Below are 22893 nucleotides of genomic sequence, written 5' to 3' on the forward strand. Positions count from 1 at the left end.
TAAGGCCAGGCACTTATTTCAGGGATCAAAAAAATATAAAACAGGGTTTTATTTTCGGGGAAACACAGTACATTTGTGGATGTTTCAAGAGGTTTTTTTTTCTCTGAAGACTCCATCTGGACCTAGCCTGTTTTTTTACTCGATCTTTCTTCTGCAAGGAAGGAAATGGAATAGAATTTCCAGGAGTGAAAATTGAGTTCCATTTTGATGAATAGAAGGCAGGACAATGTCTCGATTTCCTCTATAGAACTTCTTTCCACCATTCTATGGTTTAAAAAGAATATTTGTATATGCTGATATGTTTGTTGAAGGAGTCCTTATGAAGCCAAAATGATGCAGGGCTAAGGAGCAGGCTTGAAAGATCCATCACTAAGAGAAGAAATATATATGTTGAGTGTGGAAAGTGGGAGGACCCTTCAAAACTATATTTAACATACTCTGAAAATACATAACATTGTGGGGGGAAATTGAATATTTCAGCTCCAGAGCAGAAGTAGTGTACACTGCTACATTTTGTGAGATCTGTTGCCATAGATACAATCACAGCCCTAAATAAAAAAATATATAAAGATGTGAAAAAATTCTAGGTTTAAAGAATAAATACCCTAAGAAAACATGTGCATTAAATGTTTTTACATATTATATATATGATCATCAAGCAACATGACAACTATAAGAATTATTCTCTGAATTAAGGAATGAATGGACAAATATAACAGGGCATCTCTGCCATATTAGATAAAGAGAAGCTGGATTTGTACAATATGCTTAAAGAGCAAGCAAGTTACACTGTTAACCACTTGCATGTAGCTTTTTACAGAGCTTTCATACTTTATATACGGTAAGGTAACTCTAAATATTAAATATATTCAGACTGGTGGTTATTTAGAGTTTGACTGTTGATAAGTCTAAAATGTTGCATGAGAAAGGGAAGAAAAGTGCCCTATGCTTACTGAAATTTCACACAAACATGTCACGTGAGTATGGCAAATGAAATCAATATCAATCCAGATTATCCATGATTACTGAAGTACATTCCTATGAAGATTTTGATTATTATTGAATTCCATGACATACATTTAGATGTACTGCCTTACCATCTCATGGTACTCAAGGTGCCTTTCAATGATACACAAAAATAGCATGAAGATTTCAAACATGCAAAGAATAACATTACATATGTAAACTTTGTAAAAATATGTTAAATCAATTTCAGGGGGCCCGTTCATATTTCAGGAAATGGCCAATTAATCATACATTTAACTGTTTTAAAAAGTCCAAAGTAAAGAGGCCTGTTGGAAGTTTATTCCAAGTTCTGGCTTCATTAAACAGTGGAGGTCTGCCAATACATCTCTTTTACAAATGGGACTGTCATCAATCTCTCCTTAGTAAATCTCAGATTCTAGATATTGTTAGGCAAAATGGTCTCAGATAGCCTGGTTCAGAACTATTTAGAGCTGTGTAAATAAATGCCAGCATCTTAAATTAGGGCTGGCAGCTAATATGCTTGCAAAGTAGTAGTAACATGCTCTTGTTTTCAGAGCCATAACCTAGCCATAGCACCAGATGTAATCTCTGGATTTTTGTAACATGTACAACTGAGGTCATGTTATTTTCTCTGGCAAAGACAGAGTTGAATGCCAGCCAAATCTGTGCATCTTTCTAAACAAAGATCATCTGCATCTCCAGTGATAATTTGATTTCCCAGAGCTTCCCAAACTCAGTCCTAGGGGGAAGTGCTAGCACCGGGGAGGTGGGGTGGGGTGGGGGAACACCCACTCCCTGGATTTGCAACCTGCCCAACCAATGAATTTTTTAACTTCCTGGCTCCATTTGCCTTCATCTGATTTATCACCATTTGTATACACTGATCAAATATAGGCTGCTTTTTCAAAACCATTTAAAGATTGTTTAGTTTTTGAAGAATTCGGAAAAGGAAAATTGACTCATCCCAACACTCAAAACACTGAATTCTGTGAAAAGGGAAGTAGAGCTGGAAAAGACTGATTCAGTTGTTCACTCTTAAAATAATGGTTCCAGCATCTCCCTTTTATTTAATTTATGGACAGTGTCTTCTGCGTGGGTTATTTTGAGAAATCGGCACTTCCATTCATATGGGCTTCAAGGTATAAGGGCAAAGGACTCACAAGCCGCATTTGGACATGAACTACAGATTCATCACTGGTCATTTAGCATTAAGCAGGTAGGGGTTCTTCAATTATACTACTATCATAAGGTCATTAACAGATTCGAACTTTGGGCTGCATTGAAATGGTCATCTGTAATCTTCCTTTGCATGCAATATTTTATTTGCAAACCCTAATTGTACTGACAGAAAACTCCCAAGATAAAATCCCTTTGATTTTCATTATTATATAAATAATATATTTTGGAAGTTTTAATGCATCCCTTTGCAAGCATTTTTAAAGCAACAGAATGCCACTCCAAGTCACACTTTTAAAAATAAAAGCTTTTTTATTGGCTTTCGATTTTGTTTGGTTTTGTAAGTCTACTATTACAGAAACTGAAAATAAACTTCAGCAACTGCAGTTCTACTCTTGGTTATGAATTGGGTTGTGAAGATGCAAAGTCATATTTTACTTTCAAGCTACTTCACTTCTCTCCATGCAATGTCTTTTTCTTCATGAAACAAATCCTCCTTTTTAAGGAATCACTTTTTTGTATGTTATATGAAGGTGCTGAGTCATTGGTTGCGTAGTAGTTGACATAGAGACCGTCTGTTCTAGTTTTCCCTCAGAATTGAGCCTGAATTTTCTAGTAATCTAAAAAGAATATAAAAAGTCATTATGTATTATTGGGTTCTGCTTAGAATTCAAGAAAACAGCAAAGCAAATTAAGATTAAGGGCCATAAACGAATAAAAATGTTCGCAAGTACTACTATATTATGCATACTTCAAATCCTCACAAAATTCCAAGCAGGATATTGAGTCTTATTTCAATGTTTATCTTTTCATGTTGACACTTATTGGAAGGAGAAATCTTTTTAGAAGGTTTCTGAACACAAACCAGAATTGTGGTATGTAATACAAAAAGCACAGACTAATGGGTACCCTTAGAATAAAAGTACAGAAATCTGTCAGTAAATCATGGTGATCTCTTTGCTTTGTCTGAAACCTACATTTGCTTCTAATTTGTCAAGTTACAATTAAACAATGTAAGTAATAAACCTAACAGTAATTCTTAAAAAGAGAGGTAGCAAAGAATAGTTTACATTAAATACCTTTGAAAATTACAGGACATTATGTCAAAAAGTTTATTATTGGCCCATCTCACCTCACAGGGTTGTGGGGAAAATAGGAGGTAGAAGGGCTATTAGGTACGTTCACCACCTTGAGTTACATATAAAAATAATGAAGTCTAGTTCAAAATAAATAACTAAAATAAATTTCACATAGCAAACCTAAACCGGGTACCCCTTGGCCAAGGGTAAACAACCTTAAACACTCAAAGAGCCACAAAGGTCCTAACCGGAAGCCCCCGTTCAATTCTGGAGCTGACCGGAAGTCCGGTTCCCCCATCATAGTTTCCTCCTAGCACAGCATCCTTTTTCCTCTGTTGACCGGAAGTCTGGTTCCCCACCATAGAATCTCCTTCTAGCGCAGCATCCTTTTTCCTCTACCTGTCCTAACCGAAAGTCCTATCAACTGTGGAGGCGACCAGCAACAGGGAGCCACAGCAGAGCCTCAGGTTGCTGACCCCTGCCCTTGGCACTGGCCTCCTGCAATGCTCATCAAATTGTTTCTAAAAAACAATTCTGTTTCTCATCTAGGTTTTGAATCTGTGGTGCCCTTTGTCTCTTTGAAATAGTTATTTTAGAATGAGAATGAAATATCTGGGATTGCAAAATCCTCCCCAGGAAATTCTGCCAAAAATTGTTCTTTTGCGGCAAATGTTCAAAACAACTTGAAAAAGTTTGCCTGGTACAGATGAATAATAAAAATTGCACAGCAATAATATTAACATACTAATGTCTATTAAAGGACCAATTATTTTTGAGGGATATATTATGAAAAAAGACAACTATTGCAATAAAATCTGTTTATCTACTCTTCTTATTCTTATATCCCAAATCAATCCACTGCAAGATAAAGGCCTCTTCAGTTATGTTTATGGACCAGAATCTACAAGGCTAGTTTTGTACAGGCTGGCAAATAGGTGTATTCTGGCTTTCCAATCCAGAGCTAAGACCAGAAGAGTAAAATTTGGGGATCTGGCTCCCAGTCCAGCACCTTAATCACTACACCACATTTTTAATGGAAAATGGAATGGAATTTTTTTTGGAGTGTGTGGGTGTGAAATTCACTATTGTTAGATAATTACCCAGAAATAGTATAGTAAATATCAAAATAGAGCTCTTCACTTAAGACATAAATATCAAAGATATAGAAAGAGGGAGACCTGAATAGCTATGAAAAAGAATTTGGACTAGCAAGTTAGTCCAAACTTTGAGACTGCAAGTGGCTGTAAAAAAAGGTAAATGCAATTTTAAATTGCATGAACAGTACTTTCATACAGGACTCACCAGAAGTAACTGCTTCAGAATAAAGTCAAACTCTATCTTGAGCATTGTGTCCAGTTCTGGGCACTTCACTTAATGCAGACTATTTGAAGCTAGCTGAGAGGAAGGTAGCTAGAAAGATCAGGAGGGCATGAACTAAGTCCTGTGAAGGGACACTGAGGGCACTGGGACAATTTGACCAAATATTTTGGGTAGAAACTGACAGCTGCTATAAATCTCTTTGCTCTTCCTCAACTCTAGAAAACCTTTGGTTGCTAGTTAAGGAAAAAAGGATGCTATTACGCCACTCAAAGAGGAACAAAATACTTTTAAAGCAAACCTGGTAACTTAATTGTGAAAGCCACTTGTCTTTTGATGATGGGCAAGGCTATACTGTAATGTGATCAAGCTGCTATCAGTGTTTTCTAGATTCATCAACAGTTTCAGAATAAACTTTTTTATATTTATATTTTGCAGGTAAAAGTATTTTTGTTATTGGTTTTTTGGCAGAATTGGTAAATTAGCACATACTCAAAGATTCTCATACTTTAACTAGGATTTATATTACATATCATAAAGATTTGTGAAGAACAATGCCAGTACCCATTTTTATTTAACCTCAATCCCAATCTACCATTTGACTTTAATCCTATATTCTTTCCAACTCCAAATATTTGATTAGATATGCATAAATGGTCAATTAATGGGATTCCTATAGAGCAGGTTATAAATATCTTGGGCTTCAGATTCAGATCTCCTTATCTTGGAGCATATACTTCTCTTGATTGACCAGTGTTGCTCAATGTATTCACACCGTAAACAAGGTCTTTCTTGGTATGATTATTTTGCACCTTCTCTATAGGGATTCAGATTTGTACTTTTATAAAGTATAATATTGTAAAAGCTTTCCAGTCCAAGTTTTTGAAAGCTATCTTTGCAGTTCCAAACTGCATCAACATTGCCGCCTTATGGCTAGAGGCAGAATGGGTTTCTGTGGGTTCCATAGCCTGATATTATCACATTAATTAGTGTTAAAATTATTTTTTTTCCCAGTGCATCTGATCCCAGAGAACCTGATAGTTCTCAGGTACCATTTTAAATCAACTTGTCTAGCAAGAGCTAAAAGCAGTCTTCAACTTCTAGTATTCTCTTTGGACAGCCTCTTCCGATTTGGGTGTCAAAATGCCGGGAGTATCTTAAGCAGAATCTGAGATACTGATTTTCAATCAGTATCCAATCTCACAGTCCACAGATTCACCTTGACCAAATTGAACACAGCCATCCAGTGGAAAACAGTGTGCTTTGGGGACATGCAAAACTCCATCAGAGCATCAGAATCTCTGGAAAACAGTACAAAGCAACCTCTGCACTACCAGTCTTAAAACAAGGAGGACTAGATCACTGGACTAGATGAAAAATCCTAGCAGTGATGCAGGAATGTGAGTAAAATTACTATTTGAAGAATTTTAAAAATTTTATTAGCAAAGAAAAAAAAACCCTTTGCATCAAGCAAATGTACTGCTGGTAGAATTAGCTGCAAATGTCCTAACCCTAAATTCCATTTCATTACTTTCATTTTCACCTAGCTAAAACTAAATGGAAAGGTCAAATGATTACAAAATATTAGAAGTGACATGATGTGTGATGATTCAATTAAAATCTATATGTTTACAAAATAGCTAGTCATTTTCCACAGTGGTAATATAGCCAGGGATTTAGAAAACACACAATAGTGATAATACGACAGCTGAGTTTTCTGGCCCATCCACTTAGTCATTGGTATAAGTCCCGAGTAATGCTTAATTGGACAATATTTTTTTAAAAAAATATTTGTGGTTCAATTGAGTAGAAAAATAAACTTTTCAGTAGCATTAGAGGCAATTGTTCTCACATCACTTTGTCCAAATAGCATAACATTACAGACTTCTCTCTTTAGATTTGCTATGATGAATTCACCACTTTATTACTGTACTAGGTTCTTCAGAAATTCCAAAGATTTATCATGAATACATCTTTAATCACTTTTTGTGTTTTGTATTTAAGAAAAAAATGCTATAGAATTAATAATTATAGAAATTATCACAAACATATAGAATGGAATTGACCAGAAATATACAGGCCTCTCTAAGCGGTTTTACAGAGTCAGCATATTGCCCCCAACAATGTGGGTCCTCATTTTACCAACCTCGGAAGGATGGAAGGCTGAGTCAACCTTGAGCCTGGTGAGATTCAATCTGCCAAACTACTGGCAGCCAGTGATCAGCAGAAGTAGCCTGCAGTACTGCACTCTAACCACTGTGTCACCGCGGGAACGTAATAGCAGAATTATATTGTTTGGGCTAGCAATAGGATGCTGAATACATATTCATCAACTAAATTACAATTAAGCATACTCACTTGCTCTACATGAGGTTTCTTGGCAAAAGAAATCCTTGCTACTGAGTGGGAAGCTATAGAAAGCTCTTGCCCATTTACCACTCCCTCTTCCACTTCCACCAACCCTACATAAAGCAAACAAACAAACATTAATATCCATAGGCTTCACAAAACTATATCAACTATACTCCAAACTAATCATGTACGAAAATAAAAAGGTAGATAGCAGAAAATTTTCTAAGTGCTTTCAGGAAAATCAACTTCAAAACTGGGATTAAAAACAACTAATGCAATAAGATTAATACCTGTGTTCTGCGCACTAATGAAGGCCACCTTGTTAGTGTCAGGTTGGATGCGGATAAATCCGCATTCTCGATGCATTGGTTTCTTAGTGTCTGGATGGAAAGCATTGAAACTGTTGGGATAAAAAACAGTACTATCTACATTCTTCTATTAACAAATCCACATAAATCAGAATTCATTCAGCCATTTCCCCCCAATATTATTTGAATGAAGGAAATGTGAGTGGCATTTTCATATACTCTCTCTAAGTAGAAGCACCGTTGAACAGTGCTCAAATGTAAAGTAATATGTTTGTCATCAAATTATTGTTTGAAGCAAGACATACTTCTCTCTGTTATAATATTGGACCATTTTTATAACCTTGCTTCAGAAAATAATTTGTCAATGTCATTAGATAACTATTGGACTATCTGACATTAGAGAAATTCAAAAATAGATATGCGAAAGTAGTGGGATACTGCTTTTCCTGTAGGCACAAAATGCCCCAATTTTTGCTCATTATAAATTCTTGTTCATTGATCATCTTAATCAGTTCGAGAGCATTAATACTGGAAAAAAGTGCTATTTCTAAACAACAGATCCAAAAGTGATACAGGCAAAAACCATGCTTTCTCATATAACCTCCTTGTTCCCTCTCCTACCTTTATGATGTAACAGAATAGTTTCCTCTACTTTAATTCCTTCATGCTACACGAAGGAAGGTTAGGTGCTTATGTCTAGCTTAGATGGTTCCTAAAAAGCTATGCAAATAATGTAAAAAGCACCAATTCCCTCAAGCTAGCCCACAAGGGTTAAAAAGTTTCTAATTATTAATAAAGAGAGCTAAATAAGTCAAGGTCTCTGTGGCAGTGGTTTTTGGGCTTACAGTTTAGAAGAGGGTTTCCTTCTAAAATTAGTGTACCAGCATTCTATAGTTAAGATTTTCTTTCTGCCTCATTATTATTTAGGAAGTCAAAGCAATAGATTATTTATTACATATTTTTTTCAGAGGTGTTCTTCTTAAACATATGAAAAAAAAAAAGAAGAAAACTCACGAGAAATTCAACATGGGTTGACCAACGTGAGAGATGTGGACTTCTTCAAGATATTGGAAGGGCTTCATTGAAGGGAAGGTACCATCTCCTGGGGGATCTGAAAGCCAAGTGCCCAGCATCCAGGAGAGCGGTTCAATCACAGGATTCAACTGTGCAGCTTCTAAATAAATAAACAATCTGAGAGTATCAAACTGTACCAGTTTTTTGAAAGTAGCAATAGGCAACCTTCCTTAATAAGTTGTATAAAATTCCAGAAGAAATAATAAATTAATAGAGCCTCATACCAGCTTTTTAATTGCAAAATAAAATAACATTTACAATAATCTATTCTAACAGCTTTATTAAAAATGTATTCTTTTGAATTTGGAGAAAACCTGAAGAAAATCAATGTTTATAAAAAAAAATCAAGTTAATTTTGTTCCACAGATATCAGGTGGGGCTTCTTGGAAGCTATAATAGACAATAATCTACTTTAAAAGGATTATTTTAACAGGAAATATATTTACTTATGATCACATGAAGCTTAGACAGGGCTGAATTTGGAGTTAAATAGTATTTCCATGGAATGGAAACTAAAAACTGATAAGATTTTTGGGGGGGAATGAATTCAAATAACAAAACTTGAAAAATGAAGGGAGGCTAAAGAAGTGTTTATACTACCATCTAGTGGATGAACTCACATTATAGTAACTCAGAACATAAACATACACAGCACACTATTACTTTTCAAATTAAGCAACATTTTGCAAATGTTTAATTTATATTTGCTTATGGAACTGCAGCCAGAACTGTATCATCATGCACAATAGAAAGGTATTCACAGATTCAAGTTAAATACATGCTCTGTAGGCATTACACTTCCATACATTCTCATTGACACACACCTACACGTAAACAAAACACACTAACTCAAGGAGGGAATAAAGAGGGCAACTTTATTGGCTTTAGATTTTTAGGGACCAGAAGGGAAAAAAATGAAAACAGATTGGGGAGGGAAATAGAATGTATTGGTGGCTATTAACAATGAATGCAGAAAAGGATGTAAGAAATAAAAGGATGGATTGAACTATGCTATTGTTTGAGTAAGCAGTCTACAATCACACTTAAAACTATTTTTAAATTTCCCTAGGGATGAACATGAAAGCTACTCATAAACATTAATGGAGAAATCAGATATTTTAATGCAGCTGAGTACCGACATATAAGAACACAACCAGCCCTGGATATTTTCCCCAGGGTGGAACAAATAAAGGAACAGAAAAAATATTAAATATGTTGGCATGCAGTAGAAATTTTATATCATGATCCATACAATTTAAATATAAAAGTTGATCTAAAATCCAAAAGATACATTTTAATAGATTTGTTCCAAATCATTTTGCTCACAACTTGATTTATTCTTCTATATCATAATTTAACTAATTTTCCAACCTGATCATGCAAGCAGCCTTATTTTTATTTTTATTTTAGTTCATCTAATAGTTGTGCTATTAGATGCTATTATTAATAGTAAATAGTATAAAAATAATAGTTTAAAAGCTTATGAATGTATTATAGTATTTATGAGGACTTAATTACTGAGAAATGATCAGTCACAGAAAAATAATAACATGCTTTACATTTTTAAGTGTGTATGTATCTTGAATACAACAATATTTTGTTTGCATTCATGTCCTGGAAATTTGAGCTCAATGTTAGCCAAATTCTTGCCATCATAAATAAACATTGACACAATTGAATTCAAAAACATATAGAAACTTCCTGGTCTCTTTTTAACATTAACTTAACATTAACAAAGTGGGAGAAAGAGTGTGTAAATCTGGAATTTTCTTATTTTTGGTTTAGAAACAATCAACAAGCAGCATAAATTGCAACATTATAGAATTTAGTGCTTGTGCAGTACTGATTGAAATGTTTTCTATATGCAAAGGAAAAATAGGAATGAGCAGTGTAACTTAATATCTTCTTCTTCCTAGTGTATTCCCACAAGTGCAGGCTTCACTTAGCAGTGTAATTTAATATATAGTACATAAAACATAACCCATATCTCTATATGCAAAATGTATTAGTAGTTCGATTTTAAAAAGTAACTATTTTATACAGTACCTGTTTGGATTTCACTGCTGGCCATATTTTGCAATATTATTTATAGCTTGCTTACTTAAGATCACTAATCCTTTCCCTAGTCTCCATGAAAAGCTGCAACTCTCTAAGACAAAACAGGAAACAATCTTTGGACTCTATAAAGGTTACTGCAGTGTTTTCTGGGACTTGTAGTCAAATTTAACAAGTTATGCAGAACTGATGTGAAACTTTGGTATAGATTGTGATTCATAATTCTTTTTGGTTCCTTCTGCTCTTTCATAAAGATAAGGCACATACTAGCATCCCATAAAACAAAGGCAAGCATTCAGTACTGTATTCAGTTTGTAAAACAGGGCAGAAACAAAGAAGGAGGAAGTTACAAGCCAGACTGAGAAATGTTAGCATGATTAAATAATTATTTTGCTAGTGAAATCCAATTTGCCAGGCTTTCTTTTTTATAAGCTAAGTAAACAAGGGATAGAAATGGTAGCAGCCTATACACATTTACAAATGAAAATGTACCTCAACAATATTACAGTTCATTATCAGTGATATATGAAAATAAATTTATGTTCCAAGCATAAATTAGGGGTCTTGGGTGCTCTCTGAGTTTGGTTGTTTTCTTGCAGATATTTCATTACCCAAGCTAGGTAACATTATCACTTGCACTGATGATGTTATCTAGTTTGGGTAATACAACATCTGCAAGAAAACAACCAAGCACAAAGAACACGAAGGACCCCTCATTTATTTTATTTTATTTTTATTTTATTTATTTTTATTTGATTTGATTTTTATACCGCCCTTCTCCAGCAGGACTCAGGGCGGTGGACAGCCAAAGTAAAAACACAGCATACAAAAATTAAAACAGTTTAAAAGATATTAAATAATGTCGGCCCACAATTTAAAACAACCAGTTAAAATTAATTTCAAATTAAAACCAAAGGATGGGATCAAGCCAGCCCGGCTAGATGAAATAAGTGAGTTTTAAGGGCCCGACGAAAAGTCCAGAGGTCCGGTATTGTGCGTATCTCTGGGGGTAGGTTGTTCCAGAGGGTGGGTGCCGCCACAGAGAAGGCTCTCCCCCTGGGGGTCGCCAGCTGACATTGTCTGGCCGACGGCACCCTAAGGAGGCCCTCTCTGTGCGAACGTACTGCCTGGTGGGAGGCAATTGGTGCAGAAGGCGGTCTCGTAAATATCCAGGCCCTAAGCCATGGAGCGCTTTAAAGGTGGTCACCAACACCTTGAAGCGCACCCGGAAGACCACCAGGAGCCAGTGCAGCTCGTGCAGGAGAGGTGTCACATGGGAGCGCCCCGTCGCTCCCATAATCCCCCGCGCGGCCGCATTCTGAGCCCCATGTAGAGAGCATTGCAGTAGTCCAGGTGGGAGGTGACGAGTGCTTGAGTGACCGTGCGTAGGGAGTCCCGATCCAGAAAGGGACGCAACTGGCGTATCAGGCGAATCTGATAAAAAACCCCCCTGGCCACGGCCATCATATGCTGTTCTAAAGACAGCCGTGCATCCAGGAGGACGCCCAAATTGCGAGCCCTCTCCGTTGGGGCCAATGACTCGCCCCCAATAACCAGCGATGGCGCCAGCTGGCTATATCGGGACGCCGGAAGCCACAGTCACTCGGTCTTGGAAGGGTTGAGTCGGAGCCTGTTTCTCCCCATCCAGGCCCGCACGGCCTCCAGGCACCGGGACATCACTTCAAGGGCATCGTTGGGGTGGCCTGGGGTGGAGATGTACAGATGTACAACCCTGAGTTACAAATATTCTAATTTATCGGTAAAATATAAATGGTTATAAATCTAATTAGGGTTATAATTTAATTAGGGAATATTAAAAAGGCAATGTGGCCCTGTGGGTTCTTTTGACCAGATTTAAACTGTAGCATCAGGTAACTGTAGCCAACACAGAATAAATGTAGTTCTTAGATTTCTTGTTTGGAATGTGCAATATGGCACTGACCTAAAGCAGGTGCACATGACCAGGGTTAGACCCAAGTTATCTAAATTAGGCAGCAATGTATTCCAATTATCATCTGTAACTCTCTGAGTTGGGAGATGTGATTGGGGGCAGGCAAGAGCTTGCCCGCCAGGCAAAAATCTTACCCAGTTTCATCTGTTAAACCCCTGGGGAGGCTGTGGGCTGTGCTGGTTTAGTGAGACCCTGTCTGCCACACAGGACTTCCGATCACTATAGCTCTCACCTGTAACCAATGAAAATGTGGCCCAGCTGAGCAACCAGCCTGCAATCTCTCACCCATCAACTGGATTGGCAGGCTAATCCATAGAGACTAGTAGCCCAAAGAGTGTGAAAAAAACACCACTATCACTGGAGCTAAATCAGCAATAGGACCTGTATTAGATGTGTCACTTTAGTCTGTCATTTTAACAACTGGTTCTCACAAACAGAACTCAACGCTTGTACACAAGGCCCTCTGAAGGTAGCACATGAGGGCAGGAATCAAAACAGTTGATATGACCCATCTCCCAGCAAAGTCATCAAGACCATTGTGAAGCAGATTTAGTCCTACTTACCTGACATTTCCAACCCCTAAGGAGAAATGTATATAGAGGGGAAAAAAGAGCAACTGGCCTTTGAAAATATTCTATGCTAAGAAACTTCGTTAATTATCTTACCTTGCCTACCTGTTTCTCTTAAGGAAAAATCTGATGCAGCAGAGTTCTATCCTGCATCCTATGCTATTTAAGCATAAGTATGAAATCAATGAGTAGATCACCCAGAAACATCAATGCACTGCTGCAATTTAATTCTGCTTGAGCCAAGACCAGAAAAAGATGAAAGTCAGTGCAGATCTTGTAAGCACAAAATCCATTAAAAATTTGATCCAGTTTGTTTCTGACACTTAGTTCCTTCAAAATGCCTTGACTATCTGGTTTTAAATGTTATCCATGTTTTCTTCTTTTGAATGTTTTTCCTAGGGTTTTTTTCGTTTCTGTATTTATCATGATTGGGGAAGGATATAAATTTTGTTAAATAAATTGACAACATACTCCTATTAAATTGTATCCTATTTTAAAAATAAATTAAAAGGATTAGATAAGAAATTAGGCATTCAGAATAAACATTATATAAAAATCTGAAGGCTGGCAACAATTGTTCTCCAAATGAAAGAAATGAGCACATAATTTCCCCTACAGAATACCAAAATATATCTCCTTGTGTTCTTTAGTCTCCTTAAACAAGTAATAAGTAACAGTAATCATCCCTCAAAAGTTCTTCAGTATAGCACATATAACATACCGTAACTAAAGCTATAATTTAGTAGTAGATCATTAAAAATTACAGCAATAGGGATTATTGTAATGCCAAATCGTAACAGTCCAACAGTCAATTCTTTGGTGCTTAACTCATATTATATAAAAATTCTAAATGTTTCCATCACAATCTCAAATGTAACACTTGTTCTTTTACAATCTCAAATGTAACACTTGGCTTTCATAGATTTCTTTGGGACAACAGCTATAATCAGCGATATAATTGAAATTGGGGCAAGGAATACCCACCGTTAAGAGGTCTTGGAATGCAAGGCAAAGAAAGCATTCTGACCTCATTTCAAAAATCTTTTTCCTTTGGCCCACATTCATCAAGGGTAAATGCTGTTTTAAATCACTATTGAGAAAAAAAACTTGGTCCCTAGTGCTGATAACCTCAATAGGATTGAGTGGGTAGGATATAGTGAAAGGCAGGATTTGCCGATTCTAACTGGAAACATACAGGCCACCATCATCTGGCCCTGTTTGCAGGCTTTGGTAAATTTGCATTACTAAATACACAGTTTACTTGTAAAGAGCAGAGGAAATGGATGTGAAGGACAGGAGTAAGAGTCACTACCAAGAAACTAGATTGATTGACAGAGGACTGAGTCTGGCCAAGAACTAATTTGAAAAAACAAGACCCTCTAATTCACAACAAGATAAAGTGTAGGAGGGAGGCAACACATTTAAGACTTTGCAAGATTCTGTAACTACAGCTGTTGCCCTTAGCATTGCATTGTTTATTTCTTTTCCAATTTATTTTGGGTGTCATTCATGTTTGAAACTTCATTCAAATGCTGGTTGAGTTATATTTTTGGCATGACCTATATTTATATAGGTCTCTATTCCACCACTTGGCAGCCAAGCCTTCCATTCAAACAGAATTAATTTTATCTCTTAGGAAACGCTATACTAATCAAGGGTTATTAATTTAAATTTAATATTTAAATTAGATTTAAATATTTAAATTTAAATATGAGAAAATACTAATAATAATGAGGAGGGAGTAACTGCATAGCAGCATGAAGTGACAGGAAATTAAGATTAGTGAAAGTGAGCTGGTGAACTATGAGTAGATGAGAAGATGGAAGCATTAGTATGTCAGCTTATTGGAGCAGGAAGAACTCAACTGAAGATAAAATGGAAGGGAAGAAAGACAGATTGAAATTATACTGCATGCAACAAAGGAGAATCTAGGTGGGAACATTAGTTAAACATGAGAATGGAATGTTGGAGGCGCCAGATGGTGGAAGACATTGGTGGCATGCAAGAAGTGAGTAGAACAGTGAAAGTGGTCTGAAAGTGAGACAGCTGGTAAAAATGGGATGGATGGCCCAGAGCATTATAGGCAGCAGAAATACAGCCTATCTTTTTGGAAGTGTTACTACCTGTTCAAGCCGCATGGTTGACTTGGCTGGGTATATCCATAAGGACTATTCTGTGAGGTGATTTGATTGTCTTCATTGTTGAACAAGGAGAAAACAGATAGGAAATGACCACAACTTCAACTATTCCATGAGGACCACTGGCTAATTTTGGAAAGGTGGTAGATGGAATCAGTTTTGTGGAAGGTTATTTGGAAAAACAATCTATTTGAGGTAAAGATATGGGAGGATAAAGTTATAAAAGTGGAGTATGTTGATAAAGAAAAGGATATATGGTCTTCTCCAATTGCAAGACAGAGAATAATCAGAGTATGTTTGGGGAGTTAGAAGTTAAAGCTGGTATTTTCCATGAATTATGGATACGAGTGGAGTCTACTTGGGGAGAGTGGAAATATAATTGATCTTGGTTGGGATTAGGGTAATTAGAGGACATTTAGATGGGATTTCTGCAACTAGTAGTGGCTGCTGAGTAACTCAGGCAAGGGAAGCCAAATGATAGAGAAAGGACATGGGGTTGCTGATGGGTAAGAAGTGTAGAACATTGGAGTATGTGACTGGTATAATTAAAAATTAAGATGAGAGAGTGATGGGTGAGAATCCTTCTAGGCAGGCAGGACCAGAACTTGAGAACGATAGAATTGGAGGAATATAGAATATAGAGGAAGTAGTGAAGATCATAATAGTACTGAGAGAAAGAGCTATGGCAAGAGGCAAGTGTGAATCTTTCTTGAACAGGAAAAAAAAAAAGAAAAGAAACATCATATTTTATGCTAGATACCTGCATATTTTGCCATCAAATTTTCTCAGCTGTGAAAGTGCACAGTATACTAACCACAGTCCTGGGACAACAGGTTGTTCAAGAAGGGGAAATTAGTCCTCTTCAGCTCATCCAGCTTTTCCTTCAGCTTTCTAACCTGGCTGTCAGAGCGGCTGATCTTTTGCCTCAGTTGCTTCAGCTCTCCATTCTTCTTTTCTACTTGTTCTCTCAAACAACATACTTGACTTTTACTTTGCCTAGAGGAGAAACAGTAGGAATGAAGGGAATCAATGAGCTTGCATGCTCCTGAAGCAGACATAATGACCTCATTGATTGACATGGGGTTGGCATCAGTCTCTCCCTTCTGACCTACTACAGCTTCTGTGGCTGGTTTAGGGGTCAGATCTGCAGGGGATGCAGACATGCTTTGGGAAGATTTCTGGGGGATAGCTGTAAGAGACGAAGTAGAAGAGGCTTCTCTAAACCTAGTGTCCTGCTCCACAGGGTTATTACCACAGTTTGATTCCACACTTCTCCTTAACCTTTTTCTTTCTAGTTGTTCCTTTGGAAATGATGATTTCTCTCTAGTATGCTTGGAGAAAAAGCTGTAAGAATGAAGGGATCCAATAAATTTACATGCACCTGACACTGGAGGTGTGAAGTCATCCTCTGATATACCATTTTTATCAATTTTGAAACTTCCTGGATGGATAACCACTTCAGAATGATCCTCAATAGAATGCTTTTCTGGCTTATGTTGAGTAACTTTTGTAACTAAGTTATCTGCTAACATCCTTCTGAGAGAACCTTCAAGTTGAACCTGAAAATTCTCCCCCTGCTCAGTCATTGACCCAATTTCAGCTTGAAGAGTTATGTGCTCCGTATTATTAGTTCCTTCCACAAGCAAGTCTTGGCTAGATGATAAGATTCCTTCAACTACCTCTCCATTTCCTTCATTTGATTGATTGCCATTTCTTTGTAGAGTCTGGGTTATTATTTTTCTCTTTCTTTTGACATAACCCCTGCTGTTGCTCCTTGTTTCAGAAATATGGAATATAGTTGGGATGGCGGTGGGTTTCAGTAACCGATGCTGGTCTTCCAGCCGTTTTGAAAAGCTGTCTTTAGTGAAGTGTTCACTGCAGAGAAAGGAATATTTGGTGGGAATCCAATTGTCCCGTTGTACTGCTTTCAACCACTGGATTAGTCGCTTTGAATCCTTTAATGGAAACCTTCAAAAAAGTATAAAAACAGAAAGTTACTACATACATTTCTTTTTTTTTTTTCTTTCTTGGAATCATGAAAATTACATAGATAAGGTTAAACTAAATTAACCTCAATCTTCTGAAAAAGTTAGATATAATATACAGACATAAGTAGCATTCATTACATTTTTAAAACCAGTATTTCATAAAGATGCCAAGCTGTTTAGATTTTGATTTATTCAATAGCTATTTTTATAAAACAATCATTTCCAAAAAGCGGTTCAACAATTAGATTTTAAAAGATTTGTCATCCAAACATTAATCCTAAATGAAATTATGCTCCAAAGGTTCTCAGTCAATTAACTGCATACGATCAAACTGCAGACTAAAAATGACAAAGAATAGGATGAGATATACATAATTAAAAGAATAGGATGAGAAATACAGAATTAAAAATTCAGAATGGTTTTGATAAGTTAGAAAAGCAGGCTATAAAAATAGTATTAAATTGAATAGAATCAAACACAAAGTTCTCTTCAGAAACTACTATCAAATATTCAGACTCTTTTGAGGATACTTGACTTGGTTATATGTAAGAAATTCCTAGAATGCTCTAAACTGGCTATGAGTCATCAAGGAGATACCAAAAATTTTAGGCTACAACTAAAAGAGTAGCTTCCAAATCATGGGGCTATAGCTTCCCTTTATTTTGAATGGTTACACCCCCACTTCAAGTATAGTGTTCAATTCTGGATATCATACTTTAAGAAATATTCAGAGAAAACACATTCAGAGATCAATAACTATCAAGGTACTAGAAATCACAATCTAACAAAAAGATAGAAATAATTGGGTCTGTTTAGTTTTTTAAAAAAACAGAGAAAAAATATGAAAGCACTATTCAAGTACCTGAAAGGATCAAACCTGTTCTCCATTGTTCCAGAATGCAGTAACATTTAGCTTAGTACACTAAATAATATATTAAAGTTGAAGAAAAGTACCATATTTTTCGGAGTATAAGAGCATCTTTTTATTCCCCAAAAGGGGATGAAAATTTAGGTGTGTCCTTATACACCAAATGTAGCCTTGCCCACCCACTGGCAAGGGGTGGTAAGCAGTTACCTCCTTGCAAGCAAACAGCAAGAAAAAACAGCCCCATTCAGCTTCAGCATAGGCTAATTACAAGTTGATTAGATTGGCCTCCCGACTCTCAGCTGATTTACTCTCAGCTGTTTTGCGCAGGCTCTTTTGCAAGCTCTTGTTTTGCAAGCTCTTTGCTTGCTGTAAAGAGTGCTGGAGCAGATTTTTTTTCCCCCTAGCTAAAACGAAACTGAAAGTAAAGCAGGCTCTGCTGCAATGTGACAAAATGAGGCAGGGAGAGAGATTTCTTTTTCTTTTTGCTCACCAAAAAAGGTAGGTGCAAACAATGGGAAATTTAGGGCAAAAGAGGAGAGTTAAAGATTTTAAAACACAAAAGAAAAAAAGGTCTATTTAATTAGGGAATTGTAATAATTGAGATGCTATTAATTGTATATTGTGTTGAAAGCAGAAATGGCTAACTTATGGTTTGGAGGAATATATGAAGAAAATTATTTGGTTTATTATTATTGGTAAATATAATTAATTGATTTGTAAGAAATTGGATTGCATGGAAATAATTGGAATATTCATGTTCATATTAATATACAAAAAAGATAGTTATAACTAATTGATTTATATAAAAATGTTGAATTTGTATTAAGCAATTGTAATATTAAATAATTAACCAATGTGAGAATGGATATAAAAATAGATGACAACGGGAAGGGGTATAATATAGAATAGAAGGGAAAAATTGAATTTGATTAAGATTAGAGATGAGGATGAAGGGTAATATTGGGGTTTTTTTAAAAAATAGATGAGGAATAAATATAGCAAAAAGGAAATATAGAAATTGTAAATTTAATTGAAATGACTAAACACTGTTTAAATTTGTGAACCAGCCAAATACTCTGTTCAAAGAAAATACATTGTATGTTTGTATGTGTGCTTGTCTAAAAAATAAAAAAGCCTTTTTTTAAAAAAAAACAACAACGAAAAAAGGTAGGTACGTCTTTACTCCGGTGCATCTTATACTCCGAAAAATACGGTATGTGCCAATTGAACTTTACAACTTTTTTTTCTAGCAATAATAGCAATTTGAAAGCAGCATCAGTTAGTGAAATGAACTGTGTGTTCCACATCATTGAATATGTTGAAGTAGATTAGAATTCAATGTGATTGGATGGTTGTATTGTGTTTTTAGATGGATGTTCTTCCAGAACTCTTGTTTCTATTTATTTTTCAAAGTGTTTTTAATAGATACAGGTGATGATCAGGCTGAGCCCTGAGAGAGGGGTCAAGCACATCATCAGTCTCAATCCTTTCGTGTCCACAAGGGATCTAAGTCCAGTCCATCTTGAATTATGTTGACTCTTATCTACCGCCAATTTGTTTTGACCATTAGTAGTTCAGATTCTTGTAGAAAGTGCTATGTGCAATAAACGTATATTCATTTGAACTGCCTTGTTTTCTGATTCCTTGCACCTGACATTATAACAGTGTTTTAATTGTTGGTTATCTGCCCAAAGACACACTAAGCAAGATGGGCAGCCATATAAATGTATTTAATTAATCAAGTAAAAAATTTCCCTTTTCACCCATTTTTAGTTTAGTGTGTCAAGGCTAAATATTTGTGTAACTCAAATTATATGTTATAGCAAATCATAATTAGAAGATACCACGCAATTCTAAGCATGTTTAGAAGTCAGTTTTAACATTTTAATGGAACTTAAAAGAAATGTGTATAGACCTCTTGTTATAGAAATTATGTATTTTTAAGTAATCCTCCAGTTATTACTATAATTGGGACCGGAATTTTTCATTTGTTAAGATACAGAAGAAATTTAATCACATATACGGTATATAGTTGGAAACATATAGTTGGAATTTTGCAAAGATGTCACACATCTATTTCCAATTTTTAAGCAGCAAAAATTAAGCAGCTGTAATAATTTATTTTGCCCTTAGAGGTGAGATTGACTTGAATTAAATTTAACAAATTAGGGCCTGGTGGCTCAGTAGACTGATAGCATTGTGATTAACACCAGCTGTCTGCAATTACTGTAAGTTCGAATCTCACCAGGCTCAAGGTTGACTTAGCCTTCCATCCTTTATAAGGTAGGTAAATTGAGGACCCAGTTTGTGGGGGCAATAAGCTGACTTTGAATAAATATACAAAAGTATGAAGGCTATTGCTTAACGCATTGTAAGCCGCGCTGAGTCTCCAGAGAAGGGCGGCATATAAATCAAATTAAAAAAAAAACAATCAGAATAATTGTTAAATTTAATTTAAAATTAAAACCATGTAACACAAGCTTGATGATGTTACAATTCACATCAAAGTTCTTTGAAATAATTCAATTTTAACCAAATTCTGGAAAACTGTTAAGGATTACCCCATTTTAGATGGGGGATGTTTAGATTGGTTTAGATGATGGAACAATGCAATCTAAACAATGCATCTAAACAATGCAAGATTCAGTTGACAGTAAAGAAACAGGAAAAAGATATATCAGTGAAAAGACTTCTTGAAGAAGTTATCCTTGTATAATCAATCTGTCCCACCTTGGTCCCAGAAAATAAACAATTGACACAATCAAACACTATAAGCCATCTTTAAAATATGGAGACAAGCAAAAATAATTATAGTGCATATCAAATAGTTACATAGGAAACTCTTCATAGATTTCTTCAGTTCATTAGAAACCAATGGTTATTTCTAATCAATTCATACTTTGAAATAGCATACATTCATAATATTTTTCAGAAATATAAATTCATTTCACATGTACAAAAAAATATATATCACAAGGCAATTGCAGAAGAAAAATCTGGGACCCAAAGAATACTCACTATTTGTAATAATTGAATCAAACTCCTATGCTGAAAAGAGAATATATGTTTTGAGTAGCAAACATGGCCGAGACATTGTCCTTGCATTATACTTGGGAATTTCTAGATGCATCTCATTTGATGCTTTTAAGCAGAGTCACTATCCAGCACCCAACCCTTATCTTAAATACATACAAATTTCTTCAACTGAATTAAATTAATCTTGCATATTTTCACTTTTGGACTACTTTCACATTTTAATTTTTTTAAATTAATTTTAGATAGGAAATAATGGCTACTACTGAATGTTTGAATTCTTAAAAGTATCAAAATCATTAGGAACCAGCCACTGTAACAATAATGATATATTTGTTTTTCTGTTGAATGCACAATAAACAAAATGAGAATGCTTTCATAGTTTGAGTATACAGAGATGACATTTCTTGTTTTACATTGACAATATACTAAACAATACTCTCACTTTTGTGTTTATTTTCTCATAGCTGTAATGTGTTCCTTTTCTAATTTAAATAAGGATTCACACACAACTGCATATATTGGATAAAAAAAACAATCCATATTCAGTTGATACTTCTAGAATACAATCTATCTCTTGCAAGGATTGGCAAATATGCCACGTCTCAGAGCAAATCAGAGATTAGGATATGACAGGAAAATCTACAGTCAGCTTTTTTTCCCTTATGAAAGTGTTTGCTCCACAAGCCACCTACAGACAGATTTGCAACTGAATCAAGTTGGTTTCTCCAATGGGTGTATACTTGCGAAACTCAGACAAGACAGAACAGGTAAACTTGTGAACAACAGTAATACTGCTTACTCATGCATCCCTGTCCCACATATGAAATTTAATAACTAAATAAATAAGTAAAAATCAGAGCTAAAGCTTGAGCCACATCTTAACACTGGAAATGCTTCAACTACAAATCCATGGTGCAGGGAGCCCGTGGAGGATGTCACTATAACCAAGCAAGTACAAAGTCGGTCCCTTCCCTTCTCAAACAAAAAAAAGAGAGAAACTTTTAGCTCAAAACATGTACAGTCATTTTCATAGAAGTTGCAGCCCCTTTCACGATTTTATCTTAAACTGGGCACAGATAGCAAGAAGAATGGGGGGGGGGGAGAATAAGAAGGATGAGAAAGGCAACGCATGGGTTTTTAGTCTGTGTGTGGCTCTGTGTGGGGGGGGTGAAGTTGGTCCCCTATTTTTGGGCGGTGGGGGAAATTGGTCCCCTATTGTTGGGGGGATGCTCACTTGGCCTGTCTGGGAGAGACCAGCAGTGAGGGATGCGAGGCAGCGAAAGAGAAAGAGCCCCAGAAGGCGAGTGCAATGAGGTACGTGCAGGGGGCAGCCGGGCTAGCTTCGGGGGGCATCAGCCTGTCACAGAACTGCAAGCGGAAGAGAAACGGGAAGCTCCGCGTCGGTCTACCCGATCGGAAAGGTGCGCCTCGAGAAGCCCCGTGTCGAGGTACGAAGCAGGAGACGGGCAGGTGCGACCGCTCCTCTCCCTCCCCCTGGTTACCTGTGGAAAGAGACGGCCACTTGGCCCCGGGGACCTTTGCCCTGCCGGTTGGAGCAATTCAGTGCCGCGCAACAGATCACCATCGCTGGAGGCCGCACGGGCGGCCCTGCCTCACCCCCCTCTCCGCCCCCCCCCTTCAGCCGTACAACAAGATGGCGAAGCCAAGCGAGTCACACAGCTGTCTCGCCACACCCTTGCAGAGTAACTTCCGTACGGAAGAAGCTGTCATTCAGTTACACCCCACGTGCCTTCGGTGGTTCAGTAGATGAGAGAAGCGGCGCTTGCAGCCACCCGCAACCCTCCTTAATTTTCTTTTGCCCCCCCCTTTGCATCTGACCGGTTGACTCGCTGTCAGGCAAACCAGAAGCAGCGAAGAACAGCTACTCTGTTGTTGGACCAATGTTGTTAAAACCACGCTACAATGCGAATTACTTGAGAGCGCCATATTCGGTCAAGTGGATGGTGTTTAATACTCCGTACAAGAATATGGCGG

The 22893-nt window shown here is 36.6% G+C and overlaps 1 protein-coding gene across 2 annotated transcripts; it reads right to left on the reverse strand.

The window, feature by feature from the left end:
• Positions 1–2455: 2455 nt before the first annotated feature.
• On the reverse strand, positions 2456–22530 carry THAP4 (THAP domain containing 4). 2 transcript variants are annotated; one of them, XM_070945949.1, is made up of 6 exons: positions 22401–22530; positions 15821–16974; positions 8234–8393; positions 7202–7311; positions 6918–7021; positions 2456–2783 (listed from the first exon to the last, which is right to left on the reverse strand). In XM_070945949.1, the coding sequence occupies exons 1-6, from the start codon at positions 22481–22483 to the stop codon at positions 2664–2666; spliced, it is 1731 nt and encodes a 576-aa protein (XP_070802050.1). In that variant the 5' UTR covers positions 22484–22530; the 3' UTR covers positions 2456–2663. The 2 variants fall into 2 exon arrangements, with proteins under 2 accessions (XP_070802050.1, XP_070802051.1); XM_070945950.1 differs by lacking the exons at positions 15821–16974; positions 22401–22530 and adding an exon at positions 10340–10439.
• Between the last annotated feature and the right edge of the window lie 363 nt (positions 22531–22893).

This window comes from Pituophis catenifer, unplaced genomic scaffold (assembly GCF_029215685.1).
Source record: "Pituophis catenifer annectens isolate HBS135680 unplaced genomic scaffold, rPitCat1.0.hap2 SCAF_6, whole genome shotgun sequence".
NCBI lineage: Eukaryota > Metazoa > Chordata > Lepidosauria > Squamata > Colubridae > Pituophis > Pituophis catenifer.

Bases quoted from the DNA above. Each gene is read 5' to 3' on its own strand.
- THAP4 (XM_070945949.1), bottom strand. From the start codon at position 22,483: ATGGTGATCTGTTGCGCGGCACTGAATTGCTCCAACCGGCAGGGCAAA. The intron at 8,394-15,820 runs GTTAGTATACTG...TTATTTATTTAG, and splicing joins CCTGTTGTCCCAGGACTGTG to AAGCTGCACAGTTGAATCCT. The intron at 2,784-6,917 runs GTGAGTATGCTT...TATTCTTTTTAG, and splicing joins AGAAACCTCATGTAGAGCAA to ATTACTAGAAAATTCAGGCT.